The sequence below is a fragment of the Bos javanicus genome, chromosome 8 (assembly GCF_032452875.1).
Source record: "Bos javanicus breed banteng chromosome 8, ARS-OSU_banteng_1.0, whole genome shotgun sequence".
Lineage (NCBI taxonomy): Eukaryota > Metazoa > Chordata > Mammalia > Artiodactyla > Bovidae > Bos > Bos javanicus.
In genome coordinates this window covers 5,968,140-5,990,835 of record NC_083875.1, presented here as the reverse complement: position 1 = coordinate 5,990,835, position 22,696 = coordinate 5,968,140, and the positions used below count along the sequence as shown (strand labels likewise).

Sequence of the window (22,696 nt, the reverse complement as noted above, 5' to 3'; positions counted from 1 at the left end):
AATGTCCTGTAACAAACCGTAATGGAAAAGAATATATTAAAAAAGAATGTATGTATGTGTATAACTGAGTCACTTTGCTGTACAGCGGAGACTGGCACAGCATTGCACATCAGCTATACTTCAATAATAAACCCTCCTCCCCCCAAAGATGCCATCTGCTCATATATTTATGGTGTCTTCTTTCATGTTATTCTACACCAGTTCTCAGACGGAGCTAATAAATATCCTAAATATAAAACCTGAGTAAAATATTATATTATTGAGGCATTCTGCCATTCAAACATGAGAGATATGATGATGATTCCAATATAATGATTTTAGCTCCAGGGGAGAAATAAAATAAAATGCTGATGACTAGCTGTGACTACACTGTCACCAACATGTAGCTATTTCCCTATTGTTACTGAGTTCCCCCATCCCTTCAAAGCCAATGCATTAAAAAATCTTATTATGAAAATTTCTATATACCAATCATGGATGTTTGTAAACTGTTGGCATCTTGCCATACTTGTTCATCTTCCCAACCTCCTCCTGCTGTTGCTGAATAATTTTCTATGTATCTTGTCATTTCACCCCTAAATGGTTTAGCAATCTTCTCTAGGAGAAAAAGAGAGAGAAAAGAGCAAGAGAGAGAGAGAGAGAAACATTTCCCCACATAGCCACAAATTAACAATAATTAATGTCATCAATACATAACCCAGATTGAGATTTCCTTAATTGTCTAAAAATGCCTCTTTTCAGTTAGTTTATTATATTTTATTCAGGATCCAAGCAAGTTCCATTTCATGATGTGTGGTTCTTAAGCTGTACAAAACTTTTGTGAATATTTCATAATCTAGACCCCACCCCTACCCTGCATGGACTTAGTGAAGAAATTAGATTCTTAAATTCTAGATTTGGTTTCAGATGTCATTTAACTTTCTCTTCTACCGCCCAAGTTTCCTGTGGACTGAAGTTTCGTTTAAAAGCTTAATTAAATTCAGATTTGATCTTGTTGGTATTGCTGTTGCTGTTTTTAAAAGATTATATCAGACCTAGTTCTTGATTTTTCAGCTTGGTTTCTCTTTTTCTCACCTCCCTTTCTTTTATGAATTTACAACTTTTTGTTTATTTGTTCTTGTTCAGTCACTCAGTTATGTCCGGCTCTTTGTGACCCCATGGACTACAGCACACCAGGCTTCCATGTCCTTCACTATCTCCTGGAGTTTGTTCAAGTTCTTATGCATTAAACACCAACCTTTGTCAGCAAAGTGATATTTCTGCTTTAATATGCTATCTAGGTTTGTCATAGCTTTCCTTCTGAGAACCAAGCATCTTCTGATTTCGTGACTGCAGTCACCATCTGCAGTGATTTTGGAACCCAATATATTTAGTGTATTTTAATTTATTGGGTCAACTTTTTGGGTATTCATAGTGCTCTTGCCTGGAGAATCCCAGGGACGGGGGAGCCTGGTGGGCTGCTGTCTGTGGGGTCGCACAGAGTCGGACACGACTGACGGGACTTAGCAGCAGCAGCAGCAGTGTCTTGTCTATGGCAAGTGGTTTTAAACTGTTAGCTGACTCCTAGGTCTGTTTTTGTTTTTTATAAGAATGAGACTTTAATCATTTTTATGTGGAGTTTATAATATTAAGAGATAAAGCATTGTTAACCAACACAATAATGACTAGATATCTGATTGGTATGAGGCTTTCGAGTCCTAATTAAAACTTAATTTATAACAGTATTCATGATCAGTCTGAAATGCATTCCGTAGGTAATCTCTTGAGTTTCTATAGTATTTTCTTAGACTGCAACTGTTTACATGTCTGAAGTTACTTGAAGGCATTACTTCTAAGAAAGCTTACAAGTCTGTTCTCTATAACTGCAGCTCCATTCTTTCCCTACAAATAGGTTCACCAATACTATTTTTCTAGATTCCATATATATGCATCAATATGATATTTTTTTCTTCCTGTCTTACTTCACTCTGTCCAGCAGGTTCTTGGTTCATCCACCTCACTACAACAGATTTGTTCCTTTTTACAGCTGAGTAATAGCCCATTGTGTACATGTAGCACATCTTCTTCATCCACTCATCTGCTGGTGGACGTCTATATTAGTAGGGGAAGGAGAGGGAAGGATGAATTACAAAAGTGGGATTGACGGATATATATACAGTGCCATGTGTGAAACAGGTGTGTGCACGTGTTAGTCACTCAGTCGTGTCCCACTCTTTGCGACCCCATGGACTGTAGCCTCCAAGGTTCCTCTGTCCATGGAATTCTCCAGGCAAGAATACTGAATTGGGTTGCCAATTCCTTCTCCAGTGTAAGGGAAATAGCTGGTGGGAAACTGCTATATAACACAGGAAGCCCAGCCTGGTGCTCTGTGATGATCTAGAGGTGTGGGATGGGATGGGGGAGGGAGGCTCACAGGGAGGGTATAGATATATATAATACCTATACAGATATAGAACCAAGCATATTGGTAGGTTTTAGAACCAACCAAGCATATATCTATACATATATAGATATTATATCTATATAATTATGACTGATTTGTGCTGTGGTGTGTCAAAAACCAACACAATATTGTAAAACAGTTATCCTCCAATTAAAAAATTAATTAAAAAAGAAAAGAAGGCTTACTACTGAGCTTTGTACCGTCGTAGGTCCTCTGTAGCTCCTCTTGAACCTTTTCGTTGTAATTATTAAAGGTTTTTGGGACTTCCCAGGTGGCGCTAGTGGTAGAGAACCTGCCTGCAATGCTGGAGACACGCAGGAGACACAGGTTTGATCCCTGGGTTGGGAAAATCCCCTGGAGGAGGAAATGGCAACCCACTCCAGTATTCTTGCCTGGAGAATTCCATGGACAGAGGAGCCTGACAGGCTGCAGTCCATGGGGTCACAAAAGAATTGGACATGACTGAGAGTCTAAGCAGCAGCAGCAGTTGAATAAACAGCATCCCGACCTGTGTCCTCTCGATCAGACCCTCGTTGCTTCCTTCCCTTCCTTACTTTCTGGGGCAAAATATCCCAGCCCATTTTCCTACATTTCCTGCCCACACCTAGGATCAGTCATTTCTTCAAGGATCCTTAGTTCCAGTGAATGGAGAATCCAGTTTAGAGACCACATTGAGAGTTAGATGTGCCTGTGAGATTGGAGTGGAGTTGTTTCTAGTCCTTCTCAGTGAACAGAACTGAAAATTTGTATTTTAGAAAGCAAGGGGAAAAAAAATCCCGATCCACCTTGCCATTTCCAATTCAAATGTAAAATCCTCTAAGTGTTTATTCTGTTAATTTTGTGTTTAGATTTCTTTTTATATGTAGATCTCTGAGGCAAACCTGGTTTCTTTATAACAGGAACATACATTCAAACTTGTGTACTTGAAAATAATGTGAATTTAAAAAAATGTTTCAGAGTTAAAGAGGTCTATTCTATTTACAGTGCTGATTACATGTTTTATTATTATTTTTTCCAGGTTTATATTTATTCTTGGCTATGCTGCTCGGCTTGCAGGATCCTAGTTCCCCAATTAGGGACTGAACCCAGACCCTGGCAATGGGCGCTTGGAGGCCTAGCCACTGGAGTGCAGGGAATTCCGAATTACATGGTTTCGATTATATGGAATCTTATTAAGTTTGGTTTACCTGCTGTGTCTTGGACTGAAAGATGTTTGTTGTCCCATTTTTGGTACATTTCAGTCCTTTTCTTCTTCATTTACAACAGTTTCTACCTCATAAAAGTTGCTTCTCTACAGATTGTAGTCTTTGTCATTTATAATGTCTTTTTTGGCTTTCTTTAACTTTTTAGTGTGTTTTCCCCTCATTCTACCATGTTTTATATTAAAATATGAACTTGTGCTTTCTTACTACATGAGTTTCCCTGGTGTATCTATGCTTCTTCTTTAATCCTTAATCTTTGTGTCTTTTTTGACTGTGGTGTGTATCATACCACAGAGAGTTAGATTGGCTTCATTAGTTGATCTGAATTTTCTTCTTTTAACACATTTCTTTGTTGTTTGATCTCAGCTATGACATGCTGATTTATTATTTATTTACTGTATCTAGTAAATCTTTCACTGTGCGATTCATTTTCTTTTCTCTTTGTAATCTTTGGCATTTCATATGGTTTCTGATTTTTTTCTTGTTGTTCTACCAGTTACCTTTACTCTAATATTGTATATAATATCTGAAGGTTCTTTTTTTTGGTTAATGCCTAATCCTGCTCTTTTCTCAGCAGTACTAATTATCTACAGTCGTTTCCTTTTTATTCCCTCTCCTCAGTGTCTAAATCTAGATGAAAGTGAAAGTGTTAGTTGCTCAGTCCTGTCTGACTCTTTGTGACCCCATGGGCTATAACCTCTGTCCATGGAATTCTCCAAGTAAGAATACTGGAGCCGGTAGCTATTCCTTTCTCCAGGAGAATCGTCCCAACCCAGGGAACGAACCCAGGTCTCCCAAATTGCAGGCAGATTCTTTACCTTCTGAGCCATCTTTTCAAGTGCAGGTGGTATTGTTTTAATCCTAGTTAATGCCTGAGGGAATTTATTCTGCTTTCTGCTTACTTTCTGTATTTGTATGTTGTGTTATTTCTGTTGTGTCGTGTTGTGTTATTTCTGTTACGCGTTGTCTGACCATATGACATTTACATATCCTTTTATCCTTATAGCCAGTCTCTGCCAGACTGCAGGCCAAGCTAATCTAAACATTTCTTGGTTTTCTGAAGCTCATTCTCTAGTAGGGTTCCTCAGAAAGACTCTTGGGAAAATTAATCTCTGAGTTCTGGAATGTTTGTAACCTTTTTTTTTTTGAAAGCCTTCATACTTGAAGCACAGCTTGGTTGGATATAAAATCTTTTGCTCATGTTTTAATTTCTAATGGATCTTTACACTGTTCTATTGTTTTCTGGCACAAAATGTTTGTGATTCAAAGTGTAACTTAGGTTTGTTTGCTTTTCGTTTGCATGCACTGTTGTTTTTCAGTTGCTAAGTCATGTCCGACTCCTTGCGACCCCATGAACTGCAGCACACCAGGCTTCCCTGTCCTTCACTATCTCCCAGAGTATGCTCAAACTCATGTCCATTGAGTCAGTGATGCCATCCAACCATCTCACCCTCCTTCGCCTCCTCCTCCTGGCTTCAATCTTTCCCAGGATCAGGGTCTTTTCCAATGAGTTGCCTGTTTGCATCGGGTGGCCAAAGTATTGGAACTTTAGCTCTAGCATCAGTCCTTCCAATGAATATTCAGGGTTGATTTCGTTTAGGATTGACTGGTTTGAACTCCTTGCTGTCCAAGGGTCTCTAAAGAGTCTTCTCCAGCACCACAGTTTGAAAGCATCAATTGTTGGGCACTCAGCCTTCTTTATGGTCCATCTCTCACATCCATACATGACTGCTGGAAAAACCATAGCTTTGATTATATGGACCTTGGTTGGCAAAGTGATGTTGCTTTTCATCATTTAAAAACTGCAACTGTTTTACTAGAAATGTTCCAGTCTTAATGGTCCTCGATTGATTTTCTGAGCTTGTTGTTGTTCATTCTGTCAGTCATGTCTGACTCTTTGCAACCCCATGGACTGCAGCATGCCAGACTTTCACTATCTCCCAGAGCTTGCTCAAACTCATGTCCATTGAGTTGGTGATGCCATCCAATCATCTTGTCCTCTGTCATCTCCTTCTCCTCCTGCCTTCAGTCTTTCCCAGCATCAGTCTTTTCTAATGAGTCAGATCTTTGTTGCCAAAGTAATGTCTCTGCTTTTTAACATGCTGTCTAGGTTTGTCACAGCTTTTCTTCCAAGGAGCAAGCATCTTTTAATTTCATTGGCTGCAGTCACCATCTGCAGTGATTTTGGAGCCCGAGAAAATAAAGTCTGTCACTGTTTCCATTGTTCCCCATCTATTTCCCATGAAGTGATGGGACCAGATGCCATGATCTTCATTTTCTGAATGTTGAGCTTTAAGCCAACTTTTTCACTCTCCTCTTTCACTTTCATCAAAAGGCTCTTTAGTTCTTCACTTTCTGCCATAAGGGTGGTGTCATCTGCATATCTGAGGTTATTGATATTTCTCCCAGCAATCTTGATTCCAGCTTGTGTTTCTTCCAGTCCAGCGTTTCTCATGATGTACTCTGCATAGAAGTTAAATAAGCAGGGTGACAATATACAGCCTTGTCGTACTCCTTTCCCAATTTGGAACCAGTCCATTGTTCCATGTCTGGTTCTAACTGTTGCTTCTTGACTGGCACACAGATTTCTCAGGAGGCAGGTAAGGTGGTCTGGTACTTCCATCTCTTTAAGAATTTTCCACAGTTTGTTATGATCCACACAGTCAAAGGCTTTTGGCATAGTCAATGAAGCAGAAGTAGATGTTTTTCTGGAACTCTCTTCCTTTTTTGATGATCTGATGGATGTTGGCAATTTGATCTCTGGTTCCTCTTCCTTTTCTAAATCCAGTTTGAACATCTAAAAGTTCTCAGTTCATGTACTGTTGAAGCCTGGCTTGGAGAATTTTGAGCATTACTTTGCTAGTATGTGAGATGAGTACAATTGTGCAGTAGTTTGAACATTCTTTGGCATTGCCTTTTTTTGCGATTGGAATGAAAACTGATCTTTCCCAGTCCTGTGGCCACTGCTGAGTTTTCCAGATTTGCTGGCATCTTGAGTGCAGCACTTTCACAGAATCATCTTTTAGGATGTGAAAGAGCTCAACTGGAATTCTATCACTTCCACTAGCTTTGTTCATAGTGACGCTTCCTAAGGCTCACTTGACCTCACACTCCAGGATGGAGTCTGGCTCTAGATGGGTGATCATACCATCATGGTTATCTGGGTCATTAAGATCTTTTTGTACAGTTCTTCTGTGATTTCTTGCCACCTCTTCTTAACATATTCTGCTTCTGTTAGGTCCATACCATTTCTGTCCTTTATTGTGCCCATCTTTGCATGAAATGTTCCCTTGGTATCTCTAATTTTCTCAAAGAGATCTGTAGTTCTCAGCTACAGTCCCTTTAATATGTAGATTCATGTATCTTTTTGAAGATTTTTCTTGACTATAGCTTTATGTCTTTGGTGTCTTTTATTTTTTGGAGGTTCTGCGTTCTTCTTTCAGAATTGATGTTAAATCTTCATTAAATTTCTGTTGTTTCAAATCTTTGGTAGAATCTTCTGTCTCTTCTTTATTTCTGCTATTAATTTCACTCTCCTCCCTTCCAGCCTTGGTTTCTCTTACTGGACCTCCCACGGCTCTATTTGTTTCTTTGTTTCTTCTAATTCTGCCTTTGTTTCTGAGATATTTTTTCCTTCTTTCATTTTCTTCTCTTTTCATTCTTCTGTTTGTATCTCATCACGTTTCACATCAATCCTACTGTCTTTTTTTAACTACTTTTAATTTTTTTGGAGTATAGTTAATTTAAAATGTTGTGTTAGTTTCTGATATAGCAAAGTGACTCAGTTATATATATAAATATATACACACATACATGATGCATGTGCACACACATGCATACACACACACACATGCATACACACACACACACACACACATATATAGATATAAAACTTTTTTTTTTTTTTAAACAAATGGCACCATCTGGAAAGCCCAGAGTGTTAGTCATTCAGTTGTGTCCAACTCTTTGTGACCCTATGGACTGTAGCCCACTAGGTTCCTCTGTCCATGGGATTCACAAGGCAAGAATACTAGAGTGAGTTTCCATTTCTTTCTCCAAGGGATCTTCCCAACCCAGGGATTGAACCTGGGTCTCCTGTATTGCAGGTGGACTCTGTACTGCCTGAGCTACCAGGGAAGCTCATGTGTGTGTGTGTATATGTAAATCCTTTCTCACATTGTTTTCCATTGTGGTTTATCACAAAATATTGAATATAGTTCTCTGTGCTCTACAGTAGGACTTTATTGTTCAACTGTTTCCTTTCTGAGCTGTTTTAATTTTAACTTGTATGATTCTTCCAAGTTTAGATTGTTTTTATGTTTCTTTCAGCTCATTTAGAAATCTGTTGCACTTGTCATCCTCTTTGTGGCCACATTTGTGGGATGTTGTCATCATCTCTGGGAACTTTATCTGGTTCATTTAAATCTTTGTATGGGGTTTTATTGTAATCTGGTTTTATTTTGCACATACAAATTAGCCGTTCTCTTGGGAAGTTCCTCTGTAGGGTTCTTTTCTGTGTCATTACTGTGATGGATTAAAACATACCTCTTTATATCTTTGATGACTTCTCTATCAGGGAGAGCCTGATTCATAGGAGCTTCTGCTTCTAACTCTGTGTCATCTAGAGTCTGAGGGTCTTTCCCTCCAGAAAAGTGAGGCTACCTTTCTAGGTGCTTGTCCAGCATATCCTGAGGTCCAGCTCAGACCCCCCCTTCTCTGGTGTTAGAAGCCTTTGTCTTCCTGGGGTCCCCGGTGTTTCTTTCTGGACCCCACTAGCAGCAGGTTCTTTTCTTTCCTTTTTTTTTTTTTCCAGCAAGGTGAGGGAAAGGGAACTGGAAAGCCTGAGTCTCTGTCTTTCCAAGAGGGCATATTTCAGAGCACTTCTGAGATGCTGCAGAGAGAGACCTAGGGCAGAGGACTGCCTCGGCTCCTTTGAATTCTGGGGCCCCTTACTAGTTTCCTATGGTTTCCTTGCTCTTGTCCTCAGCGTGGAGCCTTTGAGGGAATCTTTGACTTTCACTGGCTCGTTTGCAGAGTTGAGGCTTTTGTTCCTGTTTCATAAAGGATGGGTTCCTTTTGGGGGTGAATACTTGCTGGTTTCTGAGTTGCAGCTCATAGCACCGTCCACACTCTCCTACTTCTTCCCTACCAACATTCCCTACCATCATTCCTGCTGATCCCACACACCTGCTGCCGCCTGATGTAGAGTTTCCACTAACCCTGCTCCGGGGTTCCTGGTCACCAGTTTTATGTAAGATGACATCCATGTTGTGTGTGGTTTTTCTCTCGTGATCTTATATATTTTGTCTGGGCTGTGATTTAACCAAACCATGCTGTTGCCCATGTTTTTAACATCAGAAATCCCAGTGTATTTTAAAACAAGAATATAGTAGAAGTGTTAGCTTTCTGACATCACATCCTATGGTTTTTCATTATTTCCAGTAGAATAGCAGTATTTGATGTTAGGATCTGGAACCAAACTGTTTGCTGCCAACTGGTATGCAATTCTGGCTTAAAAAAAGTGTGGCCAAAGATCTTGAATATGTGTAACCAGTTCTACATTATTTGGGTCTAGAGCAAGACTAAGAAAAATTGACTTGTCCTTCCTGTTTTAGGGATTGTCTAGAAAGATGAGCTACTCTTGAGATTACCTTGTTAGTTTCTCTTTGTAATGTACCTAATAGATGGGTCACCTTATCTAGACACTGACCAGCTAACAGACAGCACATTGGCAATAGAAGCTCAAGAGAAGGGCCTTTCATGTCACCATAAATGGGAGAGATCTAAGAGTTTGTTATTGATGGGATAAAAAGAGAGTTTTAGAAATCTAAAGGTGGTCAAAGTCAATTCCTTGGAATCTACTCAAGTGGATAAAAACCCATAAAGAGATAGTTGTGAGAAAACAAAATGTGCAGAAAGAATGGAGGCTTCAGGCGAGCCCACACACACTGATTTTCCCACCTCTCAACCCAAGACAGGGACAGTTATGTTTCAGACCACTCACAAAATCTCAGACTGACTGATGACCTTTAAGCTGCAAATGGAAGGGATGACTTACGTCTAAGCAGTGCAGTAACTGCACATCCTGGAGTTTGGAACAGGGCCAGCCAAGACCTACTGCTAATAGCTCAATTCATAGCAAGCCACTTGGAGGAATATTTGCTCTTGTTCTTAACTACTGTCTGCCTGCAAGTGATAAAACCAGTTCTAAGCCCAATGATGTACCCTGGCATCTGTCTTCATCTCTAGCATGACACTCAGTATTTTCTCAGTGTTCTTCCAGGACCCCGAGAATCTTTCCCAGTGTTTGCCTGTTTTTTTTTTTGTTGTTGTTGTTTGTTTGTTTTCCATCAATGTGTGGAAGGTCACTGGACTTTCAAGGCAAGTTAAGGGCAGTTGTTCCCGCAGGGGCCACTCTGAGTTCTCTCCCAGAAGCCAGCTGGGCTTTCTGTGAAAGAATGGGTGGGGAAGGGGTGTTCTTATGTCCCTGGCTGGAGAAATTATATTGATTTTTCCATCTGCGCCAATCTCCTGAGGCTGTGGAGTGGAAATTCTGCTATAATAATTGAGTGATCCTCAAATTCTGTTAATTTTATATCATTCTTGAAATGAGAAATGTACCAATCATTGATAATTCAACACTAAAATGAATTCACAATTAGGCTAACAGACACTTAAAATTGCATCTATTCCTGTCACATGGCCCTAAATAGAAAACACAAAGTTTTGTTTGGCATATTTATAGAAAAGAAGAAAAAAAAACCTATCTCTGATTCTATTAGGACGTGGATCATATTGCTAATGTGGAGAGATTAGGATGTCCAATTTGCTCAGCAGGTGATATGAAACTAAAATCACATTGATTGGGCTTCCCTGATGCTTCAGTGGTAGAGAATCTGCCTGCAGCGCAGGAGACACAGGTTCAATCCCTGATCTGGAAAGATCCCACATGAATGCAGAGCAGTTAAGCCTGTGCTCTACAGCCCAGGAGCCACAACTACTGAAGCCAGAGCAACCTTGAGCCTTTGCTCCATAAGAGAAACCACCGCTATGAGAAGCCCACACACCGCAACTAGAGAATGGGCCCGGCTTGCTGCAACTAGAGAAAAGACTGTGTAGCAACAAAGACCCAGCACAGCCAAAAATGAAACATTAAAAAAAAAATCACATTTATCCTGAAACACCAAGTTTGTCTTCAACTGGAGAGAACTGAGAAAGCACACAGATTCTGAAAGGACAATGTACTTCTTTATATAGTCTTAGATTTTTCTCAGCCTGGGTGCAGGGCCCCAGAGAGATGAACTAGCACAGTATGCTGGGATTCTCTCTGCCTGAGAAAATAAACGACAGCTCAAGTTTCATACACTCAGAGAATGACAGGCCATCTCTGAACAGCTGCTCAGTTTACAGATCTGGTTTAGACAGAGAGCAGTTGAATGGTAGGGATGGTACTGGGACGGTTGCCAAGAAAGTAGTAAGACCAGTCCTCTGCAGGTTACTCTGCTGCCAGTGGAGGTTGCGGAGGTGAGAACACTGGCCATTACTCTCCCCAGAGAAGGAGCCAGACCCTGGCTTTCCCCTCTGTCTCAGCAGCCAAGCTTGCATAGAATTTTTTGAAAGAGACAGCACATATTATCAGATAATGCACCCCTAGTGTCAAGCTTCCTTTCCTGGAAGCTGAACGGAGAAATCTAAAGACCTCATGTACCATGAGAGTATCAGAAGAAAGAGAGTGAAAGGAAGCCAAGAGCAGCTGGAGCCGAGCAGGAGAGCTGGAACGACTCCGGGGGCCTGTCTGTGTGAAGATGCCACCACTCAGGGTGACTTGAATCTTGAGCGAGGAGTTTACATAGCAGCAGAAGGAGTTCGGCATTGAAATGAATTTTTAAAATAAAGGTTTTTTTTTTTTTAAAGTTTTGCACAATGGCGAGATGACAGACAGCTGTGCCAAGACTGGCACATTGAGGACAGTTGGAAGACACCTGAGTGGGAAAGACATGCCTGTCTCTTTTACATCTTTTAGTCCTTCATGCATGTGAAGATGTAAGATTGTGCACAACTCTTTTCTTTTAATAGTGAAGGAGTACTATAAATGGCTATAGTGAATTCATGAATTCTAAGGAGGGGAAGGAATAAGAAGGCAAAACATAATAGGAAATTCTATTTTGTCCATTTAGCATCTTGACACAAAAAAGAGACACTCACTTCCTCTGTGCCTGGTTTAAGAATAGCTTTCTGAATTAAACCCATTCTCACCCAGGTTTCGTCTCTGGCACAACATCGTGGAAAGTGCATTGCTTCTATCTGAAGAGCACCATGGGATGCTCAACTTACTATATGACTCAGAATCCCATTTATTTTCTCAGGGTGTGTCGCCTCCTCACTCCACCCACTACCCTGGTGACCGGAGGGCAGAATGATGCCTCCATCAGAGGTGACTTTAATCTCTTCTTGCCTTTGGAGTAGGAAGCTGGCAGGGGGAATTTGGAAATTGTTCATACAGAGGATTTTTGCTTTTGGAGGTTTTTCTTCTCCTTAGGATGTCAGAAGAGAAGGTTTCATATCTTGTTGGACTATGGTTTGGAATGTGGACCTGTCAGTCCACTGGAATCAGTCACCTGAGATTCATCACTCATACCATCTCTTCCCGGGCAGGCTTCCCAGAGAGGCGGACTCTGCAGACTGGCCAGGGGGTGGTGTGGAGACCCTTCCCATGTGGTGAGGTGGGTCAGAGTCTGGCTTCCTGTGGGGGCCTGCAAACAGCCGTGCATGCAGAGATGACAAGGTGTCAGGATCCTCCATTCCTTTGCTGTTTATTCACTTAGTAAGCATTTACTGAGCATATACTATATGTGAACTGTGGTGTTGGAGAAGACTCTTGAGAGTCCCTTGGACTGCAAGGAGATCCAACCAGTCAATCCTAGAGGAAATCAACCTGAATATTCATTGGAAGGACTGAAGCTGAAGCCCCAGTACTTTGGCCACCTGATGCAAAGAGCTGACTCATTGGAAAAGACCCTGATGCTGGGAAAGATTGAAGGTGGGAGGAGAAGGGGACAACAGAGGAAGAAATGGTTGGATGGCATCACTGACTCAATGGACATGAGTTTGAGCAAGCTCTGGGAGATAGTGAAGGACAGGGAGGCCTGGTGTGCTGTAGTCCATGGGGTCACAAAGAGTCAGACATGACTTAGTGACTGAACAACAAAATATGCCAAATCCTGCTTCTAGCTGCTGAAAGGCTGTCATAACTTAACAAATCAACAGAATCCCTTTGCCCTGGAACTGGCTCTCTAGATAGACGAGAAACACAAGAAATAAATAGATGGCAGAGCTTGCTGCATAGTGAGGGATGCTGATGAGAAGGAAAGAGCAGGGCAGGGGGTTAGGAGCATATGAGGTGAGCAACCCCATGTGCATTGCTGCATCATGACAGGGGGGACAGTTGGGGAGGGCCCTTGAGAAGACAGTGCTTTTGAGGAAGTGCCTGAAGGAAGTGAGGGAAGCACCTTGGGGTCTAAGGTGGGGGAACAGCAGGTGACAGGGCCCTAAGGTGGGCTTGTGCCCAGCATGATGGGGAGCAGCACTGAGGTCCTGGAGAAAGGAAGCTGGGGGCCACCAGGGAGGGATGAGGTTGGAGGGGCACAACAGGGGCCAGGTCATTCCGGTACAGTGAGGACTTTGACCCCGAGAGAGCTGTTGGAAGGTCCTGAGTGAGGCAGTGGCCTGATCTCCCATCTCAGTGGAGAATGAGCCTCAGGAAGGAGGGTGGGAGTGGACGGATGAGCTTGGAGACACACGTGACAACCGGCAGATTCTGTTGTTTATGGTCTGTAATGCACACATCCTTTCCGAGCTGGGTTCCAACGACCAGAGCCTGAAACTGCCTTGGCACTTCACTGTTTACCTGGAGTTGTGTTGGCACGGACAAGCAAGTGGAAGCCGTTCCAAGTACAAGCGAATAAGACAGCAAGCTACCTGCTTCCTGCCACAGGGCGCCCACCAAGGATGCTGTGTTTTTGTTGCTGGAGCTTTGTGGTTCCTTGCTACCACTGCTTTAAAACACACACACACACACACACACAATGTGTGTTTCCCTTTTCACTTTCTTATCAAAACAGCAAGTGACCTATTACATTTATGTAGGAGTGCGGCCCATGCGGAAAATTCAAGTTTATAGGGAATAAAATAGCCTTTTCATATACTAGATTGGGCCCTGCAACAGAAAAGGGACATTGGTGAAAAGTAAAACTGGTGAAATCTGAATAAAGTCTGTAGTTGAGGTTCATTTGTACGGATACTAATTGTGTACTCTGTGCTCTGTGCTAAGTCGCTTCAGTTGCGTCTGACTCTTTGTGACGGCATGGACTGCAGCTCTGCCAGGCTCCTCTGTCATGGGATTCTCCAGGCCAGAATACTGGAGTAGGTTGCCATGCCCTCCTCCAGGGGATCTTCCCAACTCAGGGATCGAACCTGCGTCTCTTAACATCTCCAGCTTTGGCAGGTAACGCTTAAACACTAGTGCTGCCTGGGAAGCCCACCAGTACTAATTACTGGGTTTAAATGTGCCGTGGTTAACATCACAAACATATGATGCTAACATTAGGAGCGGATGAAAGATGTACGTCAGCCTTCTGTACCTTCTTTGGCAAATTTTCTGTACATTTAAAATCATTCCAAAATAAAGTAATAAACAAAAGCACCCCACTTAGAGGGAAAAGAAAAACATGAGTGAAAACTTTGAATTTCTTTCAGAGATGAAATGGGTCCACAGATATGTTCTGCACATTTAGAATTTTTACCTACCATTAATACCAGGTCGCTATTACGAATATAGAGCTAGACAATAGTCTTTCCTTTTCATCACTTCATTTCAATTAAGCTACATTGCAAATATTGGGTTTTCCACGTTATTGAAAAACCCAAACAAACTTCTTGGCTGACCGTGGCCTCGCCCCCTGCATTAAATGTCCAGGCATGACTCTTACTCCCCTCTGCTTGGGAAATGGGTGTTTTCCAGTGTGGTTTACACCCACACCCTGTCATTTGTTGGTTTCCCTTCCCTCTGCCTTCCTCCCATCTTGACTCTTCATCCTTGCTGTATGTCACCCCTTCACTGAATAAATGTCACTAAATGTAACTGGTCTTAGAACTACTTTGCCACCGTCTTCTTTTCCTAAACCTAAACATGACCTTTCTTGGTTTGCTGTTCTAAAGCTTTGGGGAAAAAAATTTGCCATTATATTAAAAAAAAAAATCTGACATTCTCCATGTCTGATTGTATAGACCAAGAATGATGATCTCAAATGTCTCTAGGGCCCAGGCAAACCATGCAGCAATATAAGACAGTTGAGACTAACAGATAACACTAGATAACCAATGGGAATTTGCTGTGTGATGCAGGGAGCTCAAATCTGGTGCTCTGTGACAACCTAGAGGGGTGGGAGGGAGGTTCTTGAGGGAGGGGACATGTGTATACCTATGGCTGATTCATGTTGATGTACGGCAGAAACCAACACAATACTGTAAAGCAATTAACCTCCCATTAAAGATAAAATTAAAAAAACTCAAAAAAACACCCCAAGACAAAGAGTAATAGATACAGAAACTGGCATCGCCTACCTGGTTGTAAGATGGTTCTCATTTGATTATTCTGGCAAAGTTGTATCTTTTCTAGAACCTCAGGGAAATTTCAAATCTGTTTCCAAGCAAGATGCATTTTTTCCCCCAAGGTGCTTTATAAATGCAAGTTATTATTTAGTCGGGCAATGTGGGAAAATGTGATCAGTTGCAGTTTAGGTAGTAACGGGAAGGAATAAAAAATTATGACTCCACAGAGGGAGAAGATGGATGAGATTTTAACCCAGCTGTGAATGAACACAGCGATACTGTGAGGTCTTAGAGGATGTTCTTAGTCACTAAGGCAGGACCATTTTTAGATCATTATAGAAAGATGACAGACATAACCTCAACCAAAAAAAAAAAACCTCGAGGAAGAAACTTACCTACTTTTTGGGTAACAAATTCTTATGTCTTACAATGGGTTAGACATTGCTCTCTCTGGATTGTACCTTAAATTTCTGTGGCTGTAAATTAAGCCCCTGGTAGATAACAAAAAGAATACTAGCAGCATAATATTATTAATATCCCAGGGATGCATTAATGAAATGTTTAAGATGCACTGGAAAGAAAGTGAAAGTGTTAGTCGCTCAGTTATGTCTGACTCTTTGCGACCCCATGGACTATAGTCCACTAGGCTCCTCTGTCCATAGAATTCCCCAGGCAAGAATACTGGGTTGCCATTCCTTTCTCCAAAGGATCTTCCCAACCCCAGGATAAAACCTGGGTCTCCCGCATTGCAGGCAGATTCTTTACCATCTGAACTGCAAAGCCCCAAGATGCACTGGATTAAAGACCGAAGAACTCACTGACTTAAGCATCCATGGTCAGGACCACATGATGTAGAAAAAAACGTTAGGAGATGGAGCGTGTGGTGCTGGCCTTGGCGCCATCCTTCTTGCGGGTGGTATCCCAGGTCTATAGGGAACCACATATCTTTGGGCCTCTCAGCAAAACAAGCAGCACGCAGGTGACTCCCTGAAGGAGTTTCCCCAGGGAGCCTGGGCTCATCCCAGGACACCCCCCCACCTCCCCTCCCCCCAACCCCTCCTTGCCACATGCAGGCCTCTCCTGTTTTCAGAGCTCCGCGAAGTCACAGACGCTAAGCAGGCAGAGACACGTTCTCCCCACACCACGAAGCCAAGGACAACGATGGGAAGGCTCCTCCATGAGGCGAGACAGTCCACACCTGGCTTCCGAAAGCCCAGAGCCTTGGAATGGCGAGAACGTCCTGCCCAGTCCGCTGCCATGAGCAGATGAGACCACGGCTAAATCCACACCATTCCATTTGAATCCCTGCTCTAGCATGCTCTTTCCTAAGGGAACGAGCAGGGCTGAATGGAACTGAACCCGTCACAAGAGTCCTTTACATGCCCAAAGGTACGTGCTTTGGATTTGCCACCGGAGGCTTTCCAGCTGTTTCCATTTTAGATCACGAAATAAAATTAAAAAGCAGCTCTCGGAGCTGGGAAGCTTAGTCCTTATTTAAGGAGCCAATGGGGCTTCCCTGGTGACTCAGCTGGTAAAGAACCCACCTGGCAATGTGGGAGACACAAGAGAGGCTGGTTCAGTGCCTTAGTCAGGAAGACCCCCTGGAGAAGGAAATGACAACCCACTCTAGTATTCTTGCCTGGGAAATCCCATGGACAGAGGAGCCTGGCAGGCTACAGTCTAGATGGTTGCAAGAAGTTGGACACGACTGAGTAACCAAACCGCCACCAAGGAACTGATGAGGTTCCACACGTGCCTCTGTGCTGGGTATTCTGGAAAAGTCTGTCCTTGTGATTCTGCCTGGCATACCTGGTTAGGAAAGCTGCCAAGCCCCTGGACACCTTATCCTTGCTCTGACAAATAGCAGTCAGGCTGTGTGAGGAGGAGGGAGGGATTTTATCTTGGATATCACGGCACGTTTATGTACACAGCAGCACCAGAGACATTTTCATTCTCTGCCAGCTCTTATGGCACTTTCACAAATCTCAAATCAAAATATTTTCCAGGTGCGCTAAAAAAAATCAATTTTCAGAGTCAACAGTGGCCAAGGGCTCCAGGGGTGAGCTCACTGTCCTACCCCAGCAGCTCCTAGAGAGGCTGAACAGATGCTTATCAGAGATGGTTTCAGCCAACCTTTACTGACTGCTGGGCAAGGGAGCAGAGGGCTTCAGCAGCCCCCATCTGGGGACGGGGCGTGGGGGATAAATTCTTTGTTTTTCACAGGGGGCTGGAGAGCCGGGCGCCTCACCTCACCCCAGGCCGCAGGCGGGGGCTCCACCGGAGGGTAGTACTTGGGCACGTCCCAGGCCACGGCTGCCATGAACCACTTGAAGTCCTTGCACTTGAGCTGTCTGCGCAGCTCCTTCTGCGCTGAGAGGTCCCCAGTGGACAGATGCCGGTACTCCGGGCGCCGCTGGTAAATGTACTCGGCGAACTCGTCCATCCAGGTCTCTGCCACCCGCTTCAGGTTCTGCACAGGACAGAAAAGCGTCAGTGACTGGCCCGTGTCCGCCATGGTGCATCTCAGTTGCCCTCGAAATGGGGGAAAAAAAAAGGAATTAGACAACCTCAGGCAGCTCTGGTGGTGAGTTTTCCTCACTGCCAGAGGTGTGAGACAGTTAGCCTGAGGCCACGTGTGCATTTCTGCTTCTGGCATGGGGTTCGACTGCCAATTAGCCCAAATAAATGAGACAGAGTGAAACACCCCCCAGACAAGCTGATCAGCGTTCTCATTCCTGCTGTTACTGCCCAATGATGAATTCTTTATTTTTCACCCAGAATTGTAGGAGTTGGAGCTGGAGGTAACAATGTTGCTCTTAGGCATCTGATTGCTTAAACTGGTTCAGGGATCAATGAGGGATCTTGGCAAGAGTGAGGAAGAACCAGCTGTTGTTTTCCCAGTCACAGTGAGAGAGCCCAGCAGGACTGAAACAAAGACCTTGTGTTCTGATGGTGTTTTGTGCCACTTGGAAGCCCAGGGAAACTCGTAATTCACGGCACAGTGAAGTTGGCTAAGGAGGCACCAAGGGGCCTCTGCAGGTGGAGCCGTGGGGGCAGAGAGCAAGGAGGCCGGCCCCTTAGAGGAAGGAGCATGGAGGCTCAGGGTAGGAGGCTCTGCGCGTTTGCCAGTTTTGAGGTTCAACAGGAAACGTCTATGCTCTGGGTCTCAGATTCCTCGCCTGAAAAAGGGACATAGAGTCATCTGTCCCTCCATCATGGGAGTGGTTTCAGGATTAAGTAACACCTGGGTTTCAGTATTCTCCCCTGGGAAATCCCATGGACAGAGGAGCCTGGTGGGCTGCAGTCCATGGGCTCACAAAAGAGTCTGAGCGGGTAACACTTTCACTTTTCGCTTGCCTTATTTTAAACACCCAAATGGTGTGAATATTGACCCTTTCCAGCTTCTCATTTGCACTGAGAAGATAAAATGAGCAGAAAGGCTGGGAACTCCACTAAGACCCAGAGACAAGTGACTCAAGTAACTAGGAATGTTTAGAAAAATTGTTTATCTTAAAAATTGCTACACTGTCCTAAATGAGACTATTCCTAATGGAATTGTACCTTTTTTTTGTTTTGTTTTCTCAGTATGCACACCTCCAGCCTCCCTGGAGGGCCTCTCCCATCTGACTTTGTTCCCAACACTTGCCAACTCATCCTCCCTGGTCTCCTTGGTTAGCATGGGTAGGGCTCAGTTAAGTCAGCAAGAGACAGAGAAGACATGATGCCATAAAGACTACTCTGATTTCTTTTTTTTTTTTTAAGGTTTTTTTTTTTTTTTTTTTTTAGATGGACCATTTTTAAGGTCTTTATTGAATTTGTTACAATATTACTTGTTTCATGTTTTTTGTTCATGAGGCATGTGGGCTCTTAACTCCCTGAAAGGAGTCACTGTTAGTTGCTCAGTCTTGTCTGACTCTTTGCCACCCCGTGGACTAGGTAGCCCATCAGGCTCTTCTGTCCATGGGATTCTCCAGGCAAGAAAACTGAAGTGGGTAGCCATTCCCTTCTGCAGGGGATCTTCCTGACCCAGGGATCAAACCAGGATCTCCTGCATTGTAGGCGGATTCTTTATCACTGAGCCACCAGGGAAGCCCCTTCACTCCCTGATCAGGGAGCAAACCTTCACCTCCTGCATTGAAAGGTGAAGTCTTAACCACTGGAGCACCAGGGAAGTCCCAGGACTACTTTGATTTCTTGGTTGCCTCTGTGTTCCTTTCTAAGATTCCTGGCATGGAGGGCTTAAGAATTTCTCTCTGAGGGGTTATTATTTGCTATCATTGTGCTGCTTGCCACCTCATCAGCATTGCCTGGCCAAGAACATTTTCTTCTCCTCTGACTTCAGTTTACTTTGACAAATGATCAGAGTCAACATTATTTTGTAATAGTCTAACCCACTCCGGTATTCTTGCCTAGAAAATCCCATGGACAGAGGGGCCCAGCAGGTTACAGTCTATGGGGTCACAAAGTGTCAGACACGACTGAACGACTGAACATGCATGTGCACACACACACACACACACACGCACGCACGCACACATGCACACACACATGCATGCACACGCGCACACACGCACGCACGCATGCACATGTGCACACGGCCCTCACCACGGACTCTGAACAGCCTGATTTGTGAGGAGGCTCCTGCTGTGTTCTGGGACCAGGAAGCACAGGCACACGTGATACCCAAGTATGAGTCTTCAGTGTCACCTTGCCATTTACCATTCATTCTGACAAATGTTCTGCCTGAAATGCATTCTATTTTCATTTGTCCTTGGACAAGCAATTTTTATGATTAGCAACAAAGGCTCACAGATAGGATGGAAAAAAATCAGTTGGTAATATTAAAACTTTATTTATATTCGACTTTGATTTTTGGCTGTAGTTTCATTCTTTCTCCTAAACTTCAATTATTATGTAAAGTGAAAATATTTAATTTTTACCTACTTTGTGCTTCTCAGATAAACAAGTATGAATAAAGGCAAGAAAATAGCAAAGAGCAGAGATGAAGAGGTAAATTACCCAGGAGTAACAAGGAAATGTTATGCATGCGTGCTCTGCTGCTGCTGCTGCTAAGTCGCTTCAGTAGTGTCCGACTCTGTGCAACCCCATAGACGGCAGCCCACCAGGCTCCCCCGTCCCTGGGGGAGCAAGAACACTGGAGTGGGTTGCCATTTCCTTCTCCAATGCATGAAAGTGAAAAAATAAAGTGAAGTCACTTAGTCGTGTCAGACTCCTAGTGACCTCATGGACTGCAGCTTACCAGGCCCCTCCATCCAGGCAAGAGTACTGGAGTGGGTTGCCATTGCCTCCACCAGGGGATCTTCCCAACCCAGGAATCAAACCTCAATCCCCTGCGTCTCCTGCGTTGCTGGTGGACTCTTTACCACTGAGCCTCCTAGGAAGCCCTTTTATTAAGTGGATGCATGCCTTAGAAATTCTGATAGCTTGCAACAAAGATGTGTCACTAAGTAATCTGTTTGACTTGGGTAAATAAACACTTTTAGACTACAGATTCTGTGAAGTTAGGGGTAGATAGTGTTTTTGTTTTAAATTAAAAGGCCCTGGCATGCTGCGATTCATGGGGTCATAAAGAGTCGGACACGACTGAGTGACTGAACTGAACTGAACTGAGTACATGTGTGTGCTCATCTGAGCTTGCTAACTGTGGAGTTATTAAAAGACCATTTATAAAATGAACATGAGTGAACTCCTAGCTCATGCATGTATCTGTTGATAAAGGCACTGAAATAGAAACAGTAGTTTAAAAAGCACTACTGCTAAAGGGTTTGCTGCTTTGGGTTTTTGAAATAGAAATAGGAATTCTTGTGAAAACTCTAAGAGGAATTGACCAGTTATATGCATTCAATTGGGAATGGCTGTAAGGGTCAGGATGAACGTTTGCCAGAAACAGCAGCACAAATAGTGAAAGAGGCAGGCGATGGCAGGTTGGAAGATGGTCTGCAACCTCAGGGAGGCTGCAGGCTCACTGACCTTGGAACCAGGCAGGTTGCTTTGGCATTATCACATCCTTTTCAAATGGAAATACTTGGTTGCAGATTAGGTTTGCTGCTTTCCCAAGCACTCCAAAGAAAGCCAGGAGACCATGGACATACTCCAGGGATAAGGTCAAATCATTGAGCCCTTTTTGGTTGCCTTTTCAGGAGATGGGAAAAGAGAACCAGCACAATAATTGCAAAAACTAATTGCCAGTGTCTCTCTAGCAATGAGTGTTATGTAACCATTTAGACAAACATATGAATCCTGACTGTTCTCTAATGTTCCGATGACTCATCAGACAGCCTCCACTGGAGACGCTCTGTTCTGAGTGCAGTTTTCCATCAGGAGGAAACTTTCTGAAGTGTCAACTATTGTAGTCAAGGAGCAGTCTAGAACAGTCCAGGTGACAGGTGAAATCATGTTGTTCTGAAGGCGTCATTCTGAAAATAACAAGACGCCATGTGACTCTTACACTGTCGTTTTGAATTTGTAGTTAGTTTTGGGGAGAAGATTGGACCCTCAGCTGAGGAATATTTTAAGCAGTTGCAAGAAGCATTACATTGGCCTTTCATAGATTGTGGAATAAGTTCACCCACTATAGAAAATGGAATAATCACATACACATTTGAGCTCATCAGAATATTTGCATAGAAGCACATGTATTTAGGGGCTTCCCTGGTGGTGGCACAGTGGTAAAGAATCCACCTGCCAATGCAGGAGATGCAAGAGACAGGGGTTCAATCCCTAGGTAGGGAAGTTGCCCTGGAGGAGGGCATGGCAACCCATGTTAGTATTCTTGCCTGTGGAGAACCCCATAGACAGGAGCCTGGTAGACTATAGTCCATGGAGTCCACAGAGTCAGACACAGGTGGGTGCACACACACACACACCTACTTTCAAACACATGGAGGTGATGGAGTAGCAGCAGAGCGGTATTTCTCACTTAACACCGCTGGGAACACATGGACAGAATGGTGAAACTGACATCCCCAAATACATCTTGCCCGAGATGGTAATGAAGAGAATAGGGAATCAGTCTGAGTGGGCCCATCTGTCCTGAGATTACATAAGCATTGGTGGTGGTGCTAAGATGTTAAAAATTAGTTATAAACAGGAAGAAGGAGGACAGTATGGACACTGGGCGATCTATGCATGCCATCATTCTTTCCCAAACTATCAGGAGTTGGATGTAAAGGTTGCTTATATATGTGGGGCCACAATGATGTTGGGAAAGATTGAGGGCAGGAGGAGAAGGGGGCCACAGAGGTTGAGATGGCTGGATGGCATCACAGACTCAATGGATATGAGCCTGAGCAAATTCCGGGAGATAGTGAAGGACGGGGAAACCTGGTGTGCTGCAGTCCCTGGGGCTGCAAAGAGTCAGACTGAACAACAACAAGGTGTTAGGTGGGATTCCTGGTTTTTGAGACGTAAGTGAAATTGC

At 43.4% G+C, this 22,696-nt stretch overlaps 1 protein-coding gene across 1 annotated transcript in view; it reads right to left on the bottom strand.

The window, feature by feature from the left end:
• Positions 1–22,696, bottom strand: part of LOC133252389 (polypeptide N-acetylgalactosaminyltransferase-like 6) — a 247,159-nt gene that overhangs the window by 60,654 nt on the left and 163,809 nt on the right. The window contains exon 5 of the mRNA XM_061424934.1: positions 17,504–17,725. Within this exon, the coding sequence (XP_061280918.1) occupies positions 17,504–17,725 (222 nt within the window). The remainder of the gene's footprint in view (positions 1–17,503; positions 17,726–22,696) is intronic.